Below are 23,666 nucleotides of genomic sequence, written 5' to 3'. Positions count from 1 at the left end.
ACGCACATTCTCTTATTTAATATTTACATCATCAGCTTGGAGAGTAACAGGTCTTTGTTTTTCATTTGACGCGTGAAAGTGACAGTTTGGAGAGAGTGACATCCCCAAGGTCACCGGCAGAGCTGGGGTTTGATCTGCGGCCTGACTCCAGAGCCCGTCTCTCAATCGCCACATTACACTGTGTTCCCTGAGGGCGTTTCATGAAACAAAACAGCTCTCGCGGTGCAGGCCGGGGGTGAAACATTGCTATATCCGCCCCTCTCTTGGAGATTTAAAATGCACACTACCATGTTGGAAGCCCTAAACAGGTCTTACAGGAAAAAAACCAGCTTATTATTTTTAAACCAGAATTTCAAAGGTTTCCTTAAAACGTAGAACCCCTCTTTGTCCTCCTCCTCCTCCTCTTTTTCATGGAATACCACTTAGTCATGTGACATGACTAGTATTTTCTGGGACACACTTTGGCAACGGCTGCATTAGGCAAGGCTCTCATCTTTGGGCTTCAGTTTCCTCATCTGTAAAATTAAGGGTTTGGGCATCTGGCCACGACGGCGTAACAGGCACTCGACTTGCTCTCCGGCTGTAAGCAACTAGAAATCTGGACAAAAGATGTGAAGCAATTGTTTTCGGACATTGAATAGCAGCAGCTCAGGACTTTGATTCTTGAGAGAAGAGAAACGTATAAGCCCTGCCTTGGAAACTGCCTTTCTGCTTTGAGCCCCTAAAGCCAGTTTTCAAGCCCAGCCCAGAAAGGGGGGCCCAAGCAGGGCCCGGCATTCTTCTGATTTGAAGGGACAGGGGCTGGAGTTTGGGGAAGTCGGGGTGTGCAGGGTGTGCCTGGTGCTCATTCATTCATTCATTCATTCTATCAGTGAGTCGTGAGTAGGAATTAGAGGCCAGGCACCACTTGGCTGAGAGCTGAAGGATGAGTGTGAGTTCACCAGGCAAAAACAGGAGGGGAAGGGTGTTGGAAGCAGAAGGAACAGCATTTGTGAAGGCAGAGGGAAGGGTGGGAACTGGTATGTAGGCCCCACTGGCAGTTCCCCACTCTCCCCTGCCAGCTCAGACCTGGGCAGAGAGTAGCTGTGAGAAATTCGGGGGCTGGCCTAGAGTCCCCCACCCCTTACCCAGGACAGGAGGGGAAGGAGTGTTAAGTAAGTGTGTGGGAGTGAGTGTCTGAAGGTGGGAGGAATGAGTGGGCTGTTTTCTCAATCCCAGGACCTGATCTCAGGGACCAGGTGGGACATCCTTGGAGGGATGGACCGGAAGAGCCAGGGAGTGGGTTGTTCAGGGGGGAGGGTACAGTTTTATTGGGGGGCACTGTGAACCTCTCCACCCGTTCCCTGATTGGCTGAGGCTGCTGCACAGACTGACAATGGAAATGCTTGCACAGGGAAAATGTCTCTATTCAGGTGCCTTGCGTTAATCTGCAGAAGGGGTGGCCTCAGCCGCTAATTTTGGGATTTGCTTATCTTAGAGTTTTGGGATTTGCTTGTCTTTGAATGGGGGTAATTGCTGGGAGTGGCCAGAGTTCCAGATTGTTCCCTGAAAGAGCGAGGAAGGACGGGGCTGTCACAGGCTCTGCTGAGTGCTGTCCCCTTCAGGGAGATGGAGACGTCACAGAGGTCTGGTCCTGGGAGGGAGCAGAGGGATGCAGTGAGGGGACCGCAGGATCACAGCAGGCAGGGCTGGGCCAGGAGGGCCCTCAGAGGTCACGCGATCTGACCTGCTCATTTTACAGATGGGAAAACCCAGATGCAGTAGGGAAGGCACTTGCCCAGGTCACATGGGCGGGCCCAGCAAGGCCGCTTGGCTCCCGTGAACCACCCAGCCATCCTCCACGTTGCCCATGCTCCCTCCTTCCCTGGCTCCTCTAGTCCCTCAGGGGCTCCCCAGGCTGGGCCTGTGTGTGTCAGGAACCCCTTTCCCTTTCTCCGTCTGCAGGGGACCAGCGCGGCAATGGGGTCACTGAGGCCAGCAGCCTTCTGGGGGGCTCACCGCGGCGTCCGTGTGGCCGGAAGGGCTCCCCGTATCACACGGGGCAGCTGCATCCTGCGGTGCGTGTGGCCGACCTCCTGCAGCACATCAACCAGATGAAGACGGCCGAGGGCTATGGCTTCAAGCAGGAGTACGAGGTGCAGGGCCCCAGGCCAGCCAGGGCCCCTCACCAGGGCCTCGCCTGTTCCTCCATGTGCATCCTGCCCTTGCCGACCCTCAGCCCCCTCCCAAGGGACTCTTGCTCTGACGGTCCCCAACTTAATTTAATTTCTTTTACTTGACCCTGATCCTAAGCTCAGACTTAATCTGATTTCTCACTTGTCTCCTAACCCTGACTTGATATCTGACCTTGAATCTTATCTTCATTTCCATTCTGATCAAGCTCCTCGTCCTATTCCTAACAGGAACCTGACCACCAACACTGACCCTGACCTCAAACCCCCAGTCTGACTCTGACCCTGACTGTCATCCTAAGCTCCATTTAACTCTAGTTTGAATCCCATCCTCCCTCTCGCTAGACCAGCGGTTCTCAACCTGTGGGTCGCGACCCCTTTGGGGGTCGAACGACCCTTTCACAGGGGTCGCCTAAGACCATCGGAAAACACATCTATAATTACATATTGTTTTTGTGATTAATCACTATGCTTTAATTATGTTCAATTTGTAACAATGAAATTGGGGGTCACCACAGCATGAGGAACTGTATGAAAGGGTCGCGGCATTAGGAAGGTTGAGAACCACTGCTCTAGACTCTGACACCACCCTTTTCCTAATCTTAATTTGACCCTTACTTTTACCTCAGTTCCCAACTCAAACCTGGATTTAACCTAAACTGATTCTTATCTTAAAATGTCTCTGAATTCTCGTTTTTCCCCCTTTTCTCACTCTCTCCTCCCCCACCGTTGCTTGGTTTTGAACCAAGCTGATAAAGGGATTTACAGTGACTTTATCTTAGGCTCCAAGTTTAACCACGAACCTGGCCCTTATCATGGTCCCACCAGCATCCCGCTGAGAGGATAGGGTTCTTAGGAGTGGAGGGCTTCTCTCCCCACTGACTTCCACTTTCCCTTCTGGCAGAGCTTCTTTGAAGGCTGGGATGCCACAAAGAAGAAAGACAAGGTCAAGGGCAGCCGACAGGAGCCCTTGCCTGCCTGTGAGTGCTGGGGAGGGGCCTGGCGTCTGGGGCAGGGGGTGGGGGGGTAGGAAGGGGAGGACAGCCAGAGGGAGCCACGTATTGAGTGTCTACCATGTGCACAGCCGTGTGCTGAGCGCTACACCCATTACCTCACTTATTCTTCTCAATAACTCTGTCACGTGGGACATATTATAACCCCACTTTACAGGTAAGGAAACTGAGGCTTGGGACGTTAAGGTCCTTGCCCAAGGTCACAAAGCTAATACTTGTCTGTGTAGCACATGACCTCTGGCCTTCATGGTGCTGTAGCCCAGACGCTAACCACTGGCCTGTCCTGTCCCTCGTGGTCTACAGACCTATCGGTCAGTTTCCTGGCTGCCTTGCCTCTGCCCCACATCTGGCTTCCAGGAAGCCTTTCCCCTTAGCACCTGCTCTGGCTCCCCAGCTCAGCCCCTGCCCACCCCATGGCCCCTGCTCTGCTTCCAGATGATCGGCACCGAGTGAAGCTCCACCCAATGCTGGGAGACCCGGATGCCGACTACATTAACGCCAACTACATAGACGTGAGTGCCTCTCCCCCGCCATCTCTGCTGACCTGGCCCTGCCCACTCCAGGCTCCCTGTCCCCGCGGGGCAGAACCTGTCAGGGGATACGTGGGGATCCAAATGGCTGGGTTCTGAGCGCCCCTGTCTCCTGCATCAGTGCCAGGGAGCTCAGCAGGGGGACAGAGTGGGCGCAGTCATCAGGAAGGCCTCCTGCAGACTTCGGGGTTTGGCCTGAGAGATGGCGGCCTCAGAGATGCAGAATAAAGGGAGGAGGGTAGACAGCGAGGCCCAGCCGTGAGGAAGGATCCGCTCTCGGTGAGGGGCCAAGGGGCTTGGAGCTGGGATTGCCATGACACACAGTGAGGCTGAAGGTAGGCAGGGGCTGGAGTGTGAAGGCCTCAAATGACAGGTGAAGGAATTGGGGCTTTTCCTCCAGGGCACCAGGGAGCTGTTAAAAGTTTAGACCGTGATCAGAGTGGTACCTAAGGATAAGAATTCATATTTATTCAGCACGTCCGGTATGCCAAGCACTGTGCTAAGCACTTTATACCAAATATTTAATTTTACATAATCCCTGCAACCACCCTGGGACGTCGTTAGCATCATGACCTCCCTTTACAGGTGAGGACTCTGGGGCTCAGAGAGGTGAGGCTCCCTCTCCTGGGTCATACAGCTAGTGCCTCCGTCAAGAAGGGACTCAGATCTCAGCCTGTGTCTCCAAAGCCTTGGCTGGGAACTGTGAGGCCCTCCTGCCATCACTGCAGCACCTGGGTCTGGCTGACCAGCGGGCGGGGGGGCGGGGGGGGGGGGCGGGGGGAGGAGGGGCCAGAGACAGGGCAGGCAGCCAGGAGGTCTGGGCTGGGTGTGAAGAAGGGGTGACGAGTCTACTCCCACATATGGCGGAGGGTGAGACAAGACACTGGTCAGACTCCCTCACCCTGTAGCACGCCAGGTTTGGGGGAGAATCATTGATTCGTTTAGCAGATATAATTTGAGCACCTACCATGTACCAGGCATTGTGCTGGACACCAGGGATACAGTAGTAAACAAGACAGACACGGTGCCTGCTCTCCTTGAACACGTACGTTCTAGTTGGGGAGACACATAACTATATACACAAGTTCAGTGTCAGATCAGAGGGGAAAGCGCAGGCCAGAAAAGAGGAAGGACTTTCCCAGGTCCCACAGCAGGTTAGTGGCAGGGCCGCACAGCCACGGTCAGCCCTGGTCGGCTGCCTGGAGGAAGGAGGGCTTCGCTGGCTTTGGGCGGCTGCAGAGGAGAGGGACGGACACCCCAGGGAGGGAGGAGCGTGAGCGAAGGCCTGAGGTGTGTAGGAGGAGGAAGGGGTGCGTTTGGGAGGTGGGGTAGCTGGGGATTCTGGGGATGACTTTCTTCTCCCTGTTCTTCACCCCCTCCTGGGGGCCGGGCAGGCTAAGCTCTATTTCCCAGAATGCCTTGCCTTCTCCCCCACTTCCCATCCTCTCTCCTGGCTGGGATATGGGCGGGGCCTGGCTTCTCAGACTGAAGCAACTTTGATGACTGAGGCCTTTCCTCGATCTCCTCAAGGTCCCAGTTGGCTTCTTCTTGGGCCCCAGCAGGGACACGCCACTACCCTTCCCTGACACGTGTGTCCCCCAACCCCCCCCCCCCCCCCCCGCCCCTCCACCGCCTACGCTCTGCCTCCCCTGCTCGCATCGCCCATTCTGGCCACTTCTGTGCTCCGTCCACCTCCATCTGCCTCTGGCCTAACATCTGTCTCTTTTGCTTTGTACTGTTCCCTCACTGGAATCATTAAGATTCGGATAAACCGTGAAGTAAGTATATCTCCCCTTCCCCGTTTCCTCTTCCTCCTGTCTGTCTGACCGGCTGTATCTCAGATTCTCTCTCGGTCTCTGTCCTCTTTCCCTTCACTTGTGTGCCCCACACCAACCGTCCATTTCAGCAGCCTGGCCGGAGGCTGCCCAGAGCTGCCGACTCGACACTGTCCCTGTTGTAAGCAGCTCCCTGCCATCCTCCAGTGCCTTGCGGTGGGCAGCAGGGTTGGGTGCCCCCGCAGGCCCTGCTATGCACCAGCTACCACCTTCTGTCATCTTTGTCCTCCAGCCCGTGCTGTGCCCCAGTCCTCTCACTAGCCACACCTTCGGGGGCCCTGGGAAGGATGGGCAGGGGGAGCTGCCTGGGGCCCTGTCTCTGCTGCTTCGGGGTCAGGATTGTTTTTCAAGGAAGCAAGGACAGCCATGGTCAGTCCCCTTAAAACTAGTTTCCCTGGTGTTCCAATCCCTTAGTGATGAGTTTGCTTGAATTCAACCCCAACCACTTTGCCCTCAATTTAGCCCTAATTTGAATGTTTTATTTTGGGGGAGCAGTTTGGCTATTCTATTTTTAATAAATTGTGTCATTGTTGGGCCTTTAAGACCATAAAAAAAACCCAAATTCATCTAGTGATCCTCTGATTTGATTTATAGATATACTGGTGGCCCGGTGCAAAAAATTCGTGCACGGGGGTGTGTGTCCCTCAGCCCGGCCTACACCCTCTCCAATTTGGGACCCCTTGGGGGATGTCTGACTGCCGCTTTAGGCCCGATCCCTGTGAGATCGGGCCTAAACTGGCAGTTGGACATCCCTCTCACAATCCGGGACTGCTGGCTCCTAACCGCTCACCTGCCTGCCTGATTGCCCCTAACCACTCTGCTTGCTGGCCTGCTCACCCCCTTCTGCTCCCCCCCACTGGCCTTCTTGCCCCCAACTGCCCCCCACTGCTGGCCTGATCGCCCCCAACTGCCCCCCCTGCCAGCCTGCTCAACCCCAACTGCCCCCCTTGCCAGGCTGCTTGCCCCCAACTGCCCCCCTCTCCCCCCCACTGGCCTGATTACCCCCAACTGCTTTCCCCTCCTGGCCTTATCGCTCCTAACCGCCTCTGCTTTGGCCCCGTCACCATGGCTTTGTCCGGAAGGATGTCCAGAAGATCTCCCAGAAGGTCTCCTGGTCTAATTAGCATATTACCCTTTTATTGGTATAGATTCTTTTCATAATGTTTGATGCCTAATGGGATTGCTTACTATTTTGTGGATACCTTTTCTATTTTAATTTCCTCATTTCTTTAAAAAATATTTTTCTTGCTTTTTTTTATGATTGCAAAAATATGGCTCATTATCAGACAACACGGAGACGCCTAACGTAAAGTGAAAGTTCCCTGCAGTTGCATCTGCTGGAGGTGACCAGTTACTGCAGATGTGCTCCCAGACACCCCCTTACATTGGGGGTGCTTATTCTGTGAGGTTCCCCAATTTAAATGGGGCGTTAGACCCACGAAGTGCAGTGGCTGCACTCGGCCCTCGCGCCTCCATTAAGGGGTGATGAATATAGGTGGTTATACTTCTGTATGCCCTGTTTCCACACAACACACAGCCCCACCCTCTTGGCTCTTTGTTGTCAGACCCTTAAGAAACACCTCAGAAGCCTCGGCTTAAAGGCTTCACGCAGCAGTGCTGCTGTGCTATGCTAGCACATCATCCTCACCGCACTCCGCAAGCTCACGTTTGGCAGATGAGAAAATCGAGACTTAGAAAATCTGTTAGGTGACTTGTTCACAACTGCATGGAGCCGGGCCTCCACCCCAGCCTGAGCCCTCAATCCTCACACTGGTCTGTGGTTCTTCCCCTTTTCGGAGTATCAGGAGCCCTGGGGGTCTCACCCATGATGCCAGTGGTCGGTTTCCCAGTTCCACCCGCTTGGAGGCTGCAGGGAGGGGTGGGGGCGGGGTCAGACTCCTAGGACACGCTGATGCCCTGGAGTGCCCAGAGCTCTCTCTCCCATGCTGGTCTCTGAAGTGGGTTTGCTCAAGACGGATCCCTTCTCTTCCTTTAAATCTGATTGTTTTAAACTTTCTACTTCACTGTCCTCTATGTAATATAATTATGCAATAATGCATGTTCACAATTAAAAAGGTAATGTGCATATACTGAGGGTTATCTGTTTAAAAACTTGCACTTGCTGACTAGCATGTGGGCGGGTGCTGGGCCCTGCAGAGAGAGAGAGAGAGAGAGACGGATGGATCTGAAGAGGTTCTGGCTCCCATGTGGGCTCTCAGGCAAGTGGGTTTTATTTTAGGTGGAGTAGCCTGTTCCCAGCTTGACCGGCACTGGGGAGGGGGCAGCACTGGTGGCACCCTTGCTGGGCCCTCCCCTCTAACCCCAGCTGCCCAGCAGCTCTGCTGAGGACTCAGAGCAGAGGCAGTGGCTCGGGAGACAGCAGAAGGGCATTGGGCTGGACCGGGAGGAGCCCGGTACTGAGGGCTGAGTGAGTCTGGGCGGCTTTTCATTATTGGTGTCTTTGTGTTGTGGGCGCTGAGGTGCATGTCTCCTATTTTGCCGAGAACCTAGCCTAGAGGGGCTGAGAGTCTGGCTACGCCAAGTGTTTTGAGGCCCAGCATCAGCACCACCGGGGAGGTGGTTGGAAATGCACAGTTCCGGGCCCCACCCCAGACCTTCTGCAGCAGAATCCGCCTTTAACTGGACCCCCAGGTGCACACGAGAGGCTGAGAAGTGCCCTTCAGTCTCTAGAGCAGTTCTCAACCTGTGGGTCGCGACCCCTTTGGGGGTCAAACGACCCTTTCACAGGGGTCGCCTAAGACCATCAGAAAACACATATATAATTACATATTGTTTTGTGATTCATAACTACGCTTTAATTATGTTCAATTCGTAACAATGAAATTGGGGGTCACCACAACATGAAGAACTGTATTAAAGGGTCGCGGCATTAGGAAGGTTGAGAACCACTGCTCTAGAGTCACATAGCTACTACTTGGCAGAGCTGTGACAAGAACTGGGTCAACCTGACTCCAAGGATAAGATTCTTAACCTCACAGTAAACCACCTTCTGCCCTGGAAATTCTTGACATCCACACTATTTGGATCTTGAAAGATAAGATGCTCTTGGACCTTTGAAGTAGTCGTAATAATGATAGTTATGTTGATTAAGTACTGACACTGTGCTTGCCTTGGTGCCAAACCCTGACATATGTTACTTCACTCTTCACAACAGCCCGAGGAAGTAGAGTAGATACTGGAGTCTTTCCCGTTGTATAGATGTGAACATGGAGGCATAGAGAGGTGAAGCGATTTGCCTAAGGGCACACAAGTTAGCAAGAGCTCCACAGAGCTGGGGTTTGAACCCTGGTGGTCTGGCTCCAGGGCTCCTTGGGCCTGGGGTGGAGGAGTTCAGGGAGGGCATGAACTTGAGACAAGTGGCTGACCTTGGTGGTTTTCTCTTGCTCCAGCCCTGCAGGACTTCTTATATGTAATCCCCGGGGTATCTCTCGTTTGGGCAGGACCTCCTGGGGAGCTGTGGCCCTGGGGCAGGGGTGAGGCAGGGGTGGGGTCTGGCCACTGCCTCTTCTCTGCCTGAGGGCCCTGGGCATGGAGGATGAAGTAGCTTTTGGCATCTCTAGTGGGAGATAATTCAGGTAAAGTGCTTAGCACAGTAGGTGGCCTTAATAGGGTCTCAAAATTTATTACCGATTTTTAAGGATTTAAAAAATATTTATCTAAGAACCATGAGTAACCCGTGTTCATTTGCTCCCAACCTGAAGCCTTCCTCTGGGCCCCCAAGCTCTGGGTGACTGAAGTAGACGGGGTGCTGTCCCTTCTGGTCGCCTCGCGTGGGCTGGGATCGCTGACAAGACCCAGCCCTGGGCCTGGGGTTGCTTAGGGCCTCTGGGGCTTTGGGGACAGGGCAGGATCACCCTGGATTTTATTTTTCTCCAAACAACAGCTGGGTTGCCAGCAGATTGTGGATAACTGTTCCCAATTTATGGATGGGGAGACCCTCTAGGCCCATAAAAGGAGTGTGTCCTCCCTGGGGTCACACAGCAAAGATGGGTCTAGACCAGTGGTTCTCAACCTTCTGGCCCTTTAAATACAGTTCCTCATGTTGTGACCCAACCATAAAATTATTTTTGTTGCTATTTCATAACTGTCATGCTGCTACTGTTATGAATCATAATGTAAATATCTGATATGCAGGATGGTCTTAGGCGACCCCTGTGAAAGGGTCGTTCGACCGCCAAAGGGGTCGCGACCCACAGGTTGAGAACCGCTGATCTAGACCCAAGACACGGGTGTCCCAGCTCCTTTTCCCTTCTTGCCTGGGGACTGGTGGGACAGGAAGTCCTGGGGAAAGGGAGGGGCAGTGCTGGGGGTGGGGTGTGCTTGTTCTGGGGAGAAGGGCGGAGGGGACCCTGAGGTTTCACTGCTCCCTCTTCTTCGTTCCAGGGTTATCACAGGTCAAACCACTTCATAGCCACTCAAGGTACCTGGCACGTCTGCCCGTGTGCCCTCGTGCCCCCGTGTGCCGAACGCCCTCAGCCACCTTCCTGTCTTCCCTACCGAGCTGCTTGACTCTGTCTCTCTGCTGTTTCTGTCTGTTTGAGCCCCAACCTGGCTGTATCTTCTGGAATCGGGCTGTTAGTTTGTACCTGCCTGTGCTTGTGTCTCCCTGATGTGCCCAGTCCATCTGTAGCTCCCTGTCCATCTGTCTGTCCCCAAGGCGGTGCATGCAAAGGGGCTAGCCAGGCTCAGTCCTCCGAGCTGTGGGTTGTGCCCCAGTCTGGGGGCCGCCTGGGTCCCTCTGGCTGTGTCTTTTCCTTCCGACTATGCATTTGTCTATCCTTTCTGGAGATTTGGGCCATGGCCCTCCAGCTCTGCCTACTGGGTTCCTCTCAAGATGACCCAGGTCCCCAGCCAGGCCCTCCCTGGTTCTCCCCGTCCCCAGGGCCTCCCAGGCCTGAGTTGGCAGTTAGTGGGGATGGGGGTGGTGTGTGCATGAAGCCCCCCTTGGGACTCAGGAGCCTCCTGGCCGGGAATGCTGATGCCGGGCGGTGGGGGTGCTGGCCCTGGACGGAGACCTTGCCTCCGGGACAAGCACCCTCTGTGCCTCCAGGGCCGAAGCCCGAGATGGTCTACGACTTCTGGCGCTTGGTGTGGCAGGAGCACTGTTCGAGCATCGTCATGATCACCAAGCTGGTGGAAGTGGGCAGGGTAAGCGGGCTGTGGGGCGGGGGCATGGCAGGCCGAGGGGGCAGCGAAGAGCCCGCTGAGCCTGCCCCGTGGGGACTCCAGGTGAAGTGCTCGCGGTACTGGCCGGAAGACTCGGACATGTACGGGGACATCAAGATCACGCTGGTGAAGACGGAGACGCTAGCAGAATACGTTGTGCGCACCTTTGCCCTGGAGCGGGTGAGTCTCCTGTCACCTGGTGACTGGGGGGTGCCTGATGGGGTGGGGCAGAGCCCACCTCCCCACCTCTCCCAGCCCAGGAGCAGAGGGGGGAGGAGGGCATTGCTGCCTTCCCACTAGGCAGCTGCCTGGTACCTGCTGGGAGCACCGTGATGGGGCGAGAAGCTGTCTTTGCTGGCGACTCCAAGCGGAAGTCGAGGTACTGAAGATGCTACGATAGTTGCTGGTTGTTGGTCTTACTGTGTGCGGGACACTGCTGAGAGTGTCACACATGCTGTTTCAGCCCCGAACGCTCTAGGATTAGGCGTTTCCCATTAGCCCCATTTTACAGACAAGGAAAGTGAGGCTCAGGGTGGTGACATCACTCATGAGAGGCCACAGGGCCCGTGGACAAGCCCTCCCATACATGATCCCACTTGATCCTCTGTAAGCCCCTCTGGGCTTCGTCTTAGACTGAGAGCCGAGCATCAGAACAACAATCTGGTGTGAGAGGTAGGTGTTCACTGGCGCAGGGGCAGGCATCAGGCAGACCCGCCCAAGTCCTGGGTAGCTAACCTGGGGCAAGGGCTTTCTCCTCCACGAGCCCTAGTTTTCTCGCTTGTACAAGGAGCGTTAGCACCCACTCCTAAGTTTATTACTGGGACGGATTGAGATCCTGGCACACAGCAGGCGTCTAATAGATGCCCGCGGTGACTAACTGCAGTTACTGTTGTCTCCCCAGAGAGGCTACTCTGCCCGGCATGAGGTCCGCCAGTTCCACTTCACAGCGTGGCCCGAGCACGGCGTCCCCTACCACGCCACGGGGCTGCTGGCCTTCATCCGACGCGTGAAGGCCTCCACCCCGCCTGACGCTGGGCCCATCGTCATCCACTGCAGGTGGGGCGCTGGGGGTCCAGGAGAGGAGAGGCCGGGAGTGGGCTTGGTTCAAGGTCCTTACAGGATGCTGGGCGTTCATTCTAACGGGAGATAGAGGAGAGGAGAGAATGACCCCCAAGGCCCTTTGAACTTTAGCTCTAAGGTTGGCACCCGCATGTCCTTCCCAGAACCTGGGGGGGCCCTTGGCCCAGACACAGGAGACACCAGAGACCTAGAGGCGTTGAGCTTGGCGGCACCAGGCAGGGTCAAGTTCTGTTTGTTTCTGTTCAGCAAGTGTCACCTACGCCTGCAGGCTAGGTGTGGTCCAGGTGCTGGCAAGGATTGGTCTTCTCTTCTTTTCTCCAAACCCAGGGACTTTCCTCACCCTCGGCCTTCTCACCTCCTGCAGCTCTCCTGACTTTTCCTTGGTTTGGTCCCGTGACCCCCAATTGCCCTTTCTCTCTCTGCTCTGCTTCCTCCTCTGCTCATCTTCCTTCTTCCTCTTACGTGGAGGCCCAGTGCCCCGTCCTGTTCCTCCCCCAACTATCCCCCCCCCCACATCCCCTTGGAGAGCCTCACCTCTGACCTGTGGCCCCTGGGCCTCTGTGTCTTGTCCTGGCGCCTCTCCTTGGCTTCTTATCAGCTCCCCCGATGCCACAAAGCGGGCTCATGCCACCGCCTGCCCTGCCACCCGCAAACCAGCTTCTCTTTGGTTTCTTTAGGCTTCTTTAGGATACCATCTTTATAGAATAAAACTTCATCCATGAATAATATACTTGAAGCAACATGCACAAATAAGTGTATATATGACATCATGAATTTTCATAAGTTGCACACACCCGTGAGATAATCAGCACTACTCAGATCAAGAAACAACGTTACTAGCACCCAGAGGCCACTGAGCCCCCTCCTCCCACTCTGACCAATCACCGTCCTGACCAATCAATCACTGTCCTGACTTCTGAACCATAGGTTGGTGGTGCGTGTTTTTGAACTTGGTGTGAATGGAATCGTACAGCAGGTGCTCTTTGGGGTCTAAATTCTTTCCCTCAACCTTATGTTCCCCAAGTTCCATTCATATTTTATCTTATTTGCCTGGATGAATAAACCACAATGTGTTTATTGGTTCTGCTGTTGATAGGCATTTGGGCGGTTTCCAGTTTTGAGCTATAGGAATAGTGCTGCTAAGGACATTCTATTGCATGTTGTGGCCAACATACATACGCATTTCTGTGGGTTATGTGTGTAGGAGTGGAATTGCTGTCTGCAAACATTCAGCTTTTGTAGATACCGCCGGGTTTCCGAAATGGTTGTTTGAATTTAAGCTCCCACCAGCAGTGTATGGGGGACCCAGTTGCTATATGTCCCTGACAACACTTCAATACTACTACTTTCAAGCTTGAAATCTTGGTGTCATCTTTGTCTGCCTCCACCCCCTCCCTCCCCCCGCCTCCCGCCCTGAACTTTGCTCTACCTGGTACTCAGCACGAAGATCACAGGGACAGATGAGAGTTCACGGTGAGCTCCCAGTTGGGCTAGGGAGACAGTCAGGTAACCAATGACCACGTGGCAGGAAGGGTGCTTTAATGAAAGAATGCTGTTGGCTGGAAGGGCTGTGAGTGGGTGGGGTTTTGAGGGATGTGCAGGAGATTGGAGGAATATCCGGGAGCAAGAACAGTCTTGGATTAAGCTCTGAGCATCACCTTTGTCCCTCCCCTCCGATCCAAGTTGCTAAGTTGCTAAGTTTCACCTCTGCGTTCTCCCTACCCCTTTCCCTTCTCTCCTTCCCTGAGGCCCCTCCCCAGCTCTGTCCTAACCACCTTCCACCAGCACTCTCCAGAGGCTTTCTCCCTGGCTCTTCCTTGCCCGGGGAGGGGGTCTATCTGTGTCCCCTCCCCTGGGTGGTGGAGACGTGGCCAGGTGCCTCTCTTTCCCCCCCTGGACCTGGGCTCCCTTCCCAAGGCCCTGACCTGGCCTGGGCCATTCTCTCCCCAGCGCCGGCACTGGCCGCACAGGCTGCTACATCGTTCTGGACGTGATGCTGGACATGGCTGAGTGTGAGGGTGTCGTGGACATTTACAACTGTGTGAAGACCCTCTGCTCCCGGCGCGTCAACATGATCCAGACTGAGGTAGGGGATGTGGCCCCCTCTCCAGGACTCGAGTCCTGCAGGCTGGTATCAGAAGGGTGTCCTCAGGCCCTTCCCCTTCCTAGGATGCCCCCTTGTTCTTTCCCCTCCCTGCCAACCTCTCAGGGTCTCCCAGACTCAGCTCCACTGTGTCCTGCTGGGTGAGGTCAAATAGCAGTGGACCAAGGTCATAGGTTCTGCAGTCAAGGTATGACCTGTCTGTACCCTCGCTAGATGTGGCTCTGCGCTGTGCCTGCACCATCAGAGCTGCTCACAGGGTTGTTACAGGGATGAAATATAAGTGAACGTACCATGAAGGTTGTTTCAAGTAGGGTTGACCCAACCTGTAGTACCACGTGGCTGAACTCCACATCAGCACACCCATGCCTCAACCTTGGGCTAGCTTCCTCCTGACTCCACCCCAAATTTCTAGCTTCTCTTCCCCTCCTGGTTCTTCATATTCTTCTCTCCTGTTCTAGGAGCAGTATATCTTCATCCATGATGCAATCCTGGAGGCCTGCCTGTGTGGGGAGACCACCATCCCTGTCAGTGAATTCAAGGCCACCTACAAGGAGATGATCCGTATTGACCCTCAGAGTAATTCCTCCCAGCTGCGGGAAGAGTTCCAGGTGGGGCAGGAGTGTGTATGTATAGGTGTGTGTAGGTATGTAGGTGTGGTTTGCGTGTGTGTGTGTGTGTGGGGGGGAGGTCCTCAGTGCTGTAGGAGTCAGAGATGGGATGAATAACTCAGCCCAGTTTCCTTCATGGGGCTGTGAGGAGGCCCAGTAAGTGCTGGATGCCACCCCCATTCCTCTTCTCACTCCTTGTAGACGCTGAACTCGGTCACGCCGCCGCTGGACGTGGAGGAGTGCAGCATCGCCCTGCTGCCCCGCAACCGAGACAAGAACCGCAGCATGGACGTCCTGCCGCCCGACCGCTGCCTGCCCTTCCTCATCTCCACCGACGGGGACCCCAACAACTACATCAACGCGGCCCTGACTGACGTGAGGGCTCGGGCGTGGGGTGGGCTCTGGGACTGCCCCCTCCCCCCCAGCAGGTGGGGACGTCCAGGAGCCAGGGAGTAGAACTGAGGGCTCTGGTTCTGGTACCCTTTGCCCTTTCAGGGGTGACTCTTTTACCCCCAATGAGCTCCATTCAGGACATTAAAGCCAGTCTCCCCCTCAGTCTCCCGCCTTGGCCTGAGTCGGGGTTGGGTGGTGGAGTCCAGGGAGGGCTGTCTCCAGCAATGGACCAAGCAGGGCCTGGGGTAGGAGTGATTTGGGGGCCTTGGCTGGGAGGGTAGGAGGGTTTGGGGTTGGGATTTGAGACCTAGAGTCTGGAGCCAGGGGAGCTTGTGCTGGGGTGATTGAGTGGGAGCCGGGCTCAGGACATGGCCCAGGATGGTGACTTGCTCCCTGGCCCCCCCTGGCTTGGTCTGAGGGCTCAGGAGCCATTTAGAAGCTCTTCCCCTGCTCCCAGCTTGGGGGCTCCACCTCCTGCATTGGGTGTTGCAAGCAGAACAGGGGCTTTAGTCCCCAAGGAGTAACCCCAAGATGCTGCCATCTGAGGGGGGAAGAGTCCGTGAGCATCACCCCATTCCTCTCCCAAATGGAACCAGCTGAGAGGTGGGTGCAGGAGACAGACTGGATTAAACCGGAGAATGTGACTTCCGACATGTGGCTTAGGACCGGCTCCTCCTTCGCTCCTGAGTCAGGCAGACTTGTCCCGGATTCAGCTGCGCAGCCACAGGCCCCCCCTTCCCACCATTGCCCCCCGCGCCCTTCCCACCATTGGACAGGCCTTTACATGTGGCAGGAGCAGGAGCAGGAGCAGGAGCAGGAGCAGGAGCAGTTGAACGCACACTTTCTGAGGACAGGCCGGCCTGGGAAAAGAGGGGAAGGGGCAGAGCTGAGCATGCTCAGTCCTTGTCCCAAACTTGCCATGGGAGGAGTGCAGGAAGGTGGGCCAGGGACAGGTTTGCCGACGACTGATGTCCCTCCACATGGAGATGAGACGTGGAGAGGGAGGTTTTTTCAGAGCAGGTATGAGGGAGAGGGGCCTGGCTCCCGGCAGAGTCCCTTGGCAGGATAGTGCGGGGGACAGGGGAGTTTCTCTAAAGAGGGAAGCCCCCGTGCTGGCTTCCCAAGGGCTTCCGGTGTGAGCTAAAGGCCAGGGGAGGAGGAGCCCCAGCCACTGAAGGGAGTGGCTGGAGAGGAGCCCACCAGTCACTGTCGCTCGGCCGGGTGGGGTGCATGAGTAGGTGGGTGTGCATGCCCCTGCTGAGGGGGCCAGGGCCCTGGGGCGGTGGCATGGGTGCTAGTGAGTTTTGGATGGGAACTTAGGAATCAGTGACCTTCCTCCCAGCCCCTCTTTGGCCTCAGGGTGCATACTGGGCTGGGCAGCAGGCTCTGTGAGGGCCCTGCGGGTCTCTGAGCTGGGGAGGGTCACACGGGGGCTCCCTGGCCCTGGGTGGGAATGGACTGCTGGGTACAGGCCACAGTCCCAAATCTCTGATCTCTTAACCTTTGCATTTGGGGAATAGGTTGAGACAATTTTAAACAAATATCCAACAGAATGTCAGACACTGGTAATCTCTACAGAAATCAACCAGGCAGAAGAAATATTTAATGTGGGTTTTGGGGGCTTGCATGTGTGGCTATTTTTGATGAGGTTAAGGTTAAGGAGGGCCTCTTGGAGGAAGTGATAGTTAAGCAAAGACCAGAAAGAAGTGAGGGAGAAAGCCGTGTAAACACTTGGGAAATTTGTTCTAGGCAATAGGAATAGCATGTGCAAAGGCCCTGAGGCAGAGAGCAGGCTTGGCCAGCCTCTGCCTACGAGGCCAAAGCTTCCATTGTCACACATTTGGGAACCTTTTGCTGTTTAGCTCCTTGGAGCCATAGGCTTGGACTCTGGAGAGGTCTGGGGGCTCACCCTGCCCGCTCAGGCATCAGTGTAGTGGCCAACCTGTGAAATGGGCCAGTGGTGGCAAGCCTGGTCCTGTGAGGCACAGCTGTGTGGGCGGCGGGGAGAGGATCAGCCTGTGGCAGAGGATCGGGCTATGTCGTGGTGGTAAGCGGGCCCTGCTGAGTCCTGGTCTCCCTGCAGAGCTACACGCGGAGCGCAGCCTTCATCGTGACCCTGCACCCACTGCAGAGCACCACGCCTGACTTCTGGAGGCTGGTCTACGACTACGGCTGCACCTCCATCGTCATGCTCAACCAGCTGCACCAGTCCAACTCCGCCTGGGTGAGGGCCCTGCTGGCCGCGGGCTGGCCGCCTGCTGCCCACGCCACCGTGCGTTCAGGGGCACATCTTGAAAGTCAGGGGTTGGATCCCAGCTCTGCCACCTATTGGTTGAGTGGCCTTAGGCAGGTCATGCTCCCTCCCGGGGCCTCCGTTTCCTTGTCTGTAAAATGAGATGGTCAGACTGGAGGGAAAGCTGCTTTTTATGAAGTCCCTGCTGTGCCAGGGACCCTGCTTTGCACTTACGGGCTTCAGGTGAGAAGATTAAGACCCAGAGAGGCGAAGCAACTTCTCCAAGGTCACAGCTGGGAAGCACAGAGCTGTGCCCCTACTCTGCGCTGCCTCCTTCCAGAGCCAATTAGTTGCTGAACTAAACTGCCCATCATGGCGGATCTTTGAGGCAGAAATAGTTCCAGCCTCTTTACTTTCTGACTGTTCGATCTAGGAGATAGTTTGAGCCTTCGTTTCCTTCTCTGTGAAACGGGCACCATCAGAGCACCTGTTCGCTCATGGGGCTATTGTCAGCACCATGTCAGGCATAGGTAGGATGCGTAGCGCTGGGCCATGTCGAGTACACAGGCTCTCAGTACGTGGCAGGGATGAAGATGATGAGGGTGAGAGCTGCTTCGGAGGTTGGAGGATGAGTGACCCATGGAGAGGGAGCAGCATGTGCAAAGGCCTGAATGCAAGGACTTGCCCGAAGCCCAGGCTGAAAGAGGAAGGTGTGGTCAGAGCGGGAAGCAGTGGAGCTGAAGTTGTCTGGGAGGCGCGTGGGGCCACTTCACAGGCAGAAAAATGGGCCCAGAATCAGGAAGAGCTGAGACTAGAAGCTGGGGCCTGGGACCGGCTAGCCCGGAGCACTTGTGTGTATGTGTGTGGGGGCCCTGCCGCCTCTGTCCCTCTGCTGTCTCGAGTCTGTGGCCTGGAGGGGGATACGTGTAGGTCCCTGACTCCGCGGAGTGGTCTTGGGCGGGAGCTGAGCTGTGTGGCAGCATCAGGGACACCCTACCTCTGAGCCGATGCTGGGGGACAGAGGTAGTGAGAGAGAGGACCAGGGGGCGGGTTGCAGGGACATGAGGGCCGATGAGGCCTGCCCCGGGGCGAAGGCAGCCTGTGGAGGTGGGTTAGGTGTGGCTGTAGAGCACCAGGGCACCCACTCTGAGGGGTTTGTCTCAGCTGCCCCGGGTGTGTCGGCAAACACACCAGGCAGGTGTGCATGCAGTCTGTGGGTGAGTGGTGGGGAGTGGGTGGCTCTGAAGAGGAGTCCGGAGTGAGTGGGTGGGCCAGGGTGCGTGGGAGTCCCAGCGCAAGTGTGGAGGTTGGGGTGGGTGAGTGGCAGCTGCCCGGAGGCTCCGCTCAGCGCCCGTCTCCCTGCTCGTGCCGCCAGCCGTGCCTGCAGTACTGGCCGGAGCCGGGCCGGCAGCAGTATGGCCTCATGGAGGTGGAGTTTGTGTCAGGCTCCGCGGACGAGGACTTGGTGGCCCGTGTCTTCCGGGTGCAGAACATCTCGAGGGTGAGTGATCTGGAGCCCCAGGGTGAGAAGCGGGGTGGCGGTGGGTGTGGCCTGTCGGGACCTGCTCGAGGTCACCGGGGGCCTGGTCACCCCGGTGCTCATGCCCCCTGGCTGGCTGCCCACACCCCCAGCTGCAGGAGGGGCACCTGCTGGTGCGGCACTTCCAGTTCCTGCGCTGGTCCGCGTACCGGGACACACCGGACTCCAAGAAGGCCTTCCTGCGCCTGCTGGCCGAGGTGGACAGGTGGCAGGCGGAGAGCGGGGACGGGCGCACGGTCGTGCACTGCCTGTGAGTGCGGGCCTGCCTCGGGCGGGAGGGGGCGGGGAGCGGGAGAGAAAGGTCCAGCGTGAGAGGCCGGCCTCAAGACTGGCACCAAAGCCCCTGGCTCCCGGGCGCCTGGCCCTGCCTTCCCTGGAGGATCCTTGTCAGCTCTGACCCTGCAGAACTGCCCAGAGCTCCGTGTGTGATGGTTGACTTTGCCCATGTCATGAGGGCCCTGCCAGGCTCTTGTGATCCTGTAGCACATGTTTTAAGCCAGTGGATTTCTGGTCTTTGTTCATGAATGCTCACATAGAACCTTTTCACCCTTTCAGTAATTAACGAACTCACTAATTAATGAATTCATGTGCCCCACCCACGATTCATTTATGCACTCGTGTCTGCTGCAGTCACTCCTTTGCTGCTTTCAGACTTGCTGGCCCTTCCCGGGCTGGGCGTACTGGATGCGGGGACAGGGAGCCGGGTCGGGCCTGGCCTGCCTCTCGGGCTTTCAGTTCTAGTGGGAGAGACTCTAGAGACCGGGCTGAGGGCCTGTCCAGTCCCCCATCTCCCAAGAGGACATCACACCCTGAGTTACAGGAACAGAGGAGGGAGAGGGACGGGGACAGGCTGTGGAGACTCAGGGTGTACCTGTGTTTGCACCCGTGTCTGCATTGCTGGGGTGACCGGTATTCTCAGTATTCGCTTCCCATCCTGCTCTCTGGGTTTTGCTTGCTGCTCCGTGGCCCTCCTCTGTTGCTGTCATTCTTCCTCTGGGAGTATGCCTTCCTCCTCCTCAGAATCGGCCGTGTCTCCTGGAGGCTGTCTTCCTAGAGACCTTCAGCTTTGGATGTCAGTCTTGGCCCAGACTCCGCCCCCTTACCCTCCTGCTCACCTCTGGGCCCCCTTCCCTTCCCTTCCCTTCCCTTCCCTTCCCTTCCCTTCCCTTCCCTTCCCTTCCCTTCCCTTCCCTTCCCTTCCCTTCTGGGTGCCTTGGCCCTGCCCTCACCTCTGGGCTCCCAGCCCCTCCCTTCTGGGTTCCCAGACCCTGGCCCTGCTCTTTACCCGGGAGTTCACCCTCCTCCCCCAAGCCTTACCCCAAACCTTTTGTGTCTCATTTAGAAATGGGGGTGGCCGCAGCGGCACCTTCTGCGCCTGCGCCACGGTCCTGGAGATGATTCGCTGCCACAACCTGGTGGACGTTTTCTTTGCTGCCAAAACGCTTAGGAACTACAAACCCAATATGGTGGAGACCCTGGTGAGGTGCCATGTGCCCTGTGCCCCGCCTCTTCCAACCTCCATGCCCAGCCAGTCCCCTCAGTCCCCACTCTCCCATATCCAGTCCCCACAATTGGGCCTCGGGTCCCCCACAGTTAGTCTTGTGGTGCCAAAATGTGTCCTCTATTTCCCCTTCTCCCCAAGACGGGCCCGGTCTCATGCTTGCCCCCTCCCCGGCTCATGGCTCCTTCTCTCCTCTCCCCAGGATCAGTACCACTTTTGCTATGATATGGCTCTGGAGTACCTGGAGGGGCTGGAGTCAAGATAGCGGGGGCCCCTGGCCTGGAGCACCCACTGTGCACTCAGGGCCAGGCCCGTCATCCCGACCGAGAGGAAGACCTGTGTCCCCAACTCTGCTCAACCACAACCCATAGGGAAGGCACTGGAGTGGGTGATGGGCCTTCTTGGTGCTGCCTTCACAGGGGGCAGGGCCTTTTGCCAAATGTACCGTGGGCAGCCTGGGGGCCAAGGAGGAGCTTAGCAAGACTGCAGCCCAGCCCACCTGCGTGGGGCCCTGCTGGCCTGTGCCGAGAGGCCAGGCACTGCCTGGCAGAGTGACAGGAACTCAGAACTGCTTGCTCGGGGGGACTAGGCTCAAGCCCCGTGACTGTATCCCAGCCCTTGGTGGGATGTGTACCAGGCCAAGGTTCCACCCAGCATGGCTCCACATGAGCAGGGAGTGCACTGGGCTTTGGCATCTAGAATCCCATCTGGCCCAGTCCCTGCGGTCCTGGGGAGACTGGGCTTTGCTCTGATTTGCCAGTGGGCACATCGGACTGAGGTTCCCCAGGCGGAACCGCAGCCCCTCCTCCAGCACTGCGCCCCGTAGCCCCTGGGAAATCTTGCTCATGATCCCTCCCACTTTTGCTTCCCTGACATGTGCTCTGAGTTCCCTGAACCAGGATCTGCCCACCCCTCCCCTGCCCGACACGAAACCCCTTCCCTGCCTGACCCAACGTCTGCAGAATGAGACACAACCTCAGGCGCCTCTGCCTATAACTTCCCGGCCTCACTGGCCGGGTCCTGCTCAGCCTGGGCCAGTGACAGTCTGAACAATAAGGCTGAACAACAGCCCGTGGGGTTGAGGTTCCTGTGGCTCCCGATCAGGCTGCCAACTGGGGAGAGAGCACTGTTAGGTGAGGGCTGCTCCCAACCCTGAGAGTTCAGAGGAAGAAGGTGTGTTTTGGAGTGGAGGATCGATGCTTTTTTTTAGTTTTGATGGGTGGGTGGGAAGCTCTCTTTACAACGGGGCAGGCCACACCCCCATTCCGTGCCTCAGATTCCCCATCTGTAAACTTTAGATATGACTACTGACCTACCTCGCAGGGGCTGTGGGGAGGCAAAAGCTGATGTTTGTCAAGTGCTTTGTAAATAAACGTGCTCTCTGAATGCCACAGAGCGGCCTGGCGTGTGTCTGACCAGCTTGACTGGGGCTTGCTCACCTGCCCCAGCGTCCCAGTCAGTGAGCGGGCCCTGGACTGGGGGTCAGAGGCCTGCGTGCTGGTCTGGCATCCGTTTTCCCATAAAATGGTGGAGGTGGGGACCAGAGCATCACGCAGGGCCCTTCCATTTGCAGAGGCGGTTCCGAGGGACTCTGGCTTGTTGCTGCCTCCTCCCAGGCCTCTTCACCGGGCAGTGGGCTTTATCCTGAGACCTCCGAGGGTCCCAGAGCTGCCTCTCACCCCTGGGGGCCTGGACCTGGGTTGAGCTCTTTTGGGGGCAGCTTGGGAGGCTCAGGCTTTGGTGTCAGGCACACGGGCCTCACCAGCTGTGAGGCCCTGGGTGGCAAGTCAACTGTCCTCTCCAGGTCTTGGTTTCCCATCTGTAAAATGGGAACAGTCCTGTTAGGAGCAGAAGACATTGTGGTTAAGTGTCTTGCGTGGTGCCAGGTGTGCTGAAAGGACTACTTATGAGCACACAGCAGAGAGGGGACAGAGGGGACACGCATCTGGGGACGGTCGTCCTGCTGCCCAGGTTCAGCCCATTCCCAGCCTGAGGCTTCCTCGGGGGCTGGAGGGGAGGAGTGGGCTGGCTGGTAGGGACCTGTGTCACTCCTGGTTCTCACAAACTTGCTACATGACCTTGGGCAAGACCCCTGCTCCCCCCTTGTTTCTGGGCCTCAATTTCTTCACATGAAGACTGGCTCTATGATGAACTGGTTCGGCTTGCACACTGGCTGACTCTGTGGGCCTCGGTTTTTCTATTGGTTAAAGGATATGACCCATTCTAACCACACAATTCCACACCCTTTACTCTGAACTAAAAATGTATTAATTAGGATCTCGCCTAGCTCGACTGGCCTGCTCACACTCCTTCTGCACTGACTGCTGAACCTTACGTGATAGGTCACGAATGTATGTCCGATACTAGCTAAACAACAGAATGTGGCTTGCTTTGACCAATAGAATGTGGCGTAAGTGATGTCAAATTCTGGATCCTAAACCTCAAGGGGCGCTGCAGCTTTTGTTTGCCCTTCTGGAACTCTGCTATGTAAGGAAGCCTGGCAAGCCTCCCTGAAGATTGAGGGCACATGGAGAAGTACCAGTGTAACCTACGAATGGCAGGGACCAGCTGTCAGACCTGCAAACTAGGCATCTTGGAACTTCCAGCCTGGCCGACCTGTCAGGTGAGTGTAGCTGCATGATTAAACCTAGCAAAAACTGTCCCCCAAACTGGGAGAGATAATAAATTGTTCTTTCTTTTAAAACAAAACAATACATTCTTGGGATTGTTTGTTATGCAGCAAAAACTAACTGATACATGTTTTCTAGGCAATGTGGATATAGCTTTACTCTTTGCCCCATCAGGTATTGACCTTCTCAAGGGCAAGAAGTATTTCTTTGTTCATTTTATTGTGCTCATTGGCCAGCAAAGGGCTGATCTTGGAGCTGGTGCTCGAGAAATGAGGGAGGTAAGAAGGGAGGGAAGGAAGATGCAAGTGTGGTTGTGCCAATCTGTCTGACTAGTGGCCTTTCCGAGGAGCTGGGAAGGTAGGCTGTGTATTAGGAGGAGCACTAGCTCCAGAACCAGCAAGCCAGCATCCCATCCCCAGCTCTGCATTCCACCAGCTGGTGACTTTGCTCAAGTGCCTTAACCACTCTGCTTCCTAAGCTAGAAAATCAACATAACAATAGCTACCTGCAGGATTGGTGGTGAAGTATAGAGATAAGATGCCTAAAAAGAGCTAGCGTAGTAAAAAGAAAACCCCAAAACTAGCAAAGTCACTGCCCCTCCATAAGTGCCATCCCATAGGATAATGTTGAAGGCCGTGGATAATAAAGATGGTCACCACCGCTTTTTGTTTGGCACCTATTACTCTGTTAGATGCCTTCTACCTTTTTCTCTTCATTCCTACAACAGCTCCTTAGAGGAGGCATCGCTCCTCCTCCTTTCAGAGAAAATGGGGTCTCAGAGAGGCAGTTTACTCCCCCAGAGTCACAGCCAGTACATGACGGCGTCTGGACTTGAATCTGA

General features: G+C 56.0%; 1 protein-coding gene across 11 annotated transcripts in view; it reads left to right on the top strand.

Annotated features, from left to right (window-relative positions):
- PTPRU (protein tyrosine phosphatase receptor type U) overlaps window positions 1–21,586 on the top strand; it is a 79,187-nt gene extending 57,601 nt beyond the window's left edge. For 3 of the 11 annotated variants that reach the window (XM_059690476.1, XM_059690472.1, XM_059690480.1), the window contains 14 exons: window positions 1,945–2,135; window positions 3,076–3,151; window positions 3,620–3,696; window positions 9,954–9,990; window positions 10,621–10,916; window positions 11,638–11,792; window positions 13,767–13,902; window positions 14,379–14,528; window positions 14,730–14,903; window positions 17,005–17,145; window positions 18,530–18,655; window positions 18,787–18,944; window positions 20,037–20,172; window positions 20,398–21,586. In XM_059690476.1, the coding sequence (XP_059546459.1) occupies window positions 1,945–2,135; window positions 3,076–3,151; window positions 3,620–3,696; window positions 9,954–9,990; window positions 10,621–10,916; window positions 11,638–11,792; window positions 13,767–13,902; window positions 14,379–14,528; window positions 14,730–14,903; window positions 17,005–17,145; window positions 18,530–18,655; window positions 18,787–18,944; window positions 20,037–20,172; window positions 20,398–20,460 (1,916 nt within the window). In that variant the 3' untranslated portion in view covers window positions 20,461–21,586. Of the gene's footprint in view, window positions 1–1,944; window positions 2,136–3,075; window positions 3,152–3,619; window positions 3,697–5,474; window positions 5,493–9,953; window positions 9,991–10,620; window positions 10,917–11,637; window positions 11,793–13,766; window positions 13,903–14,378; window positions 14,529–14,729; window positions 14,904–17,004; window positions 17,146–18,529; window positions 18,656–18,786; window positions 18,945–20,036; window positions 20,173–20,397 lie in introns of all 11 variants that reach the window. The other 8 variants (XM_059690478.1, XM_059690474.1, XM_059690477.1 and 5 more) reach the window with 5 other exon arrangements.
- Window positions 21,587–23,666: the final 2,080 nt, after the last annotated feature.

This window comes from Myotis daubentonii, chromosome 3, assembly GCF_963259705.1.
Source record: "Myotis daubentonii chromosome 3, mMyoDau2.1, whole genome shotgun sequence".
Classification (NCBI taxonomy): Eukaryota; Metazoa; Chordata; class Mammalia; order Chiroptera; family Vespertilionidae; genus Myotis; species Myotis daubentonii.
This window is presented reverse-complemented; position numbering and strand designations above follow the sequence as displayed.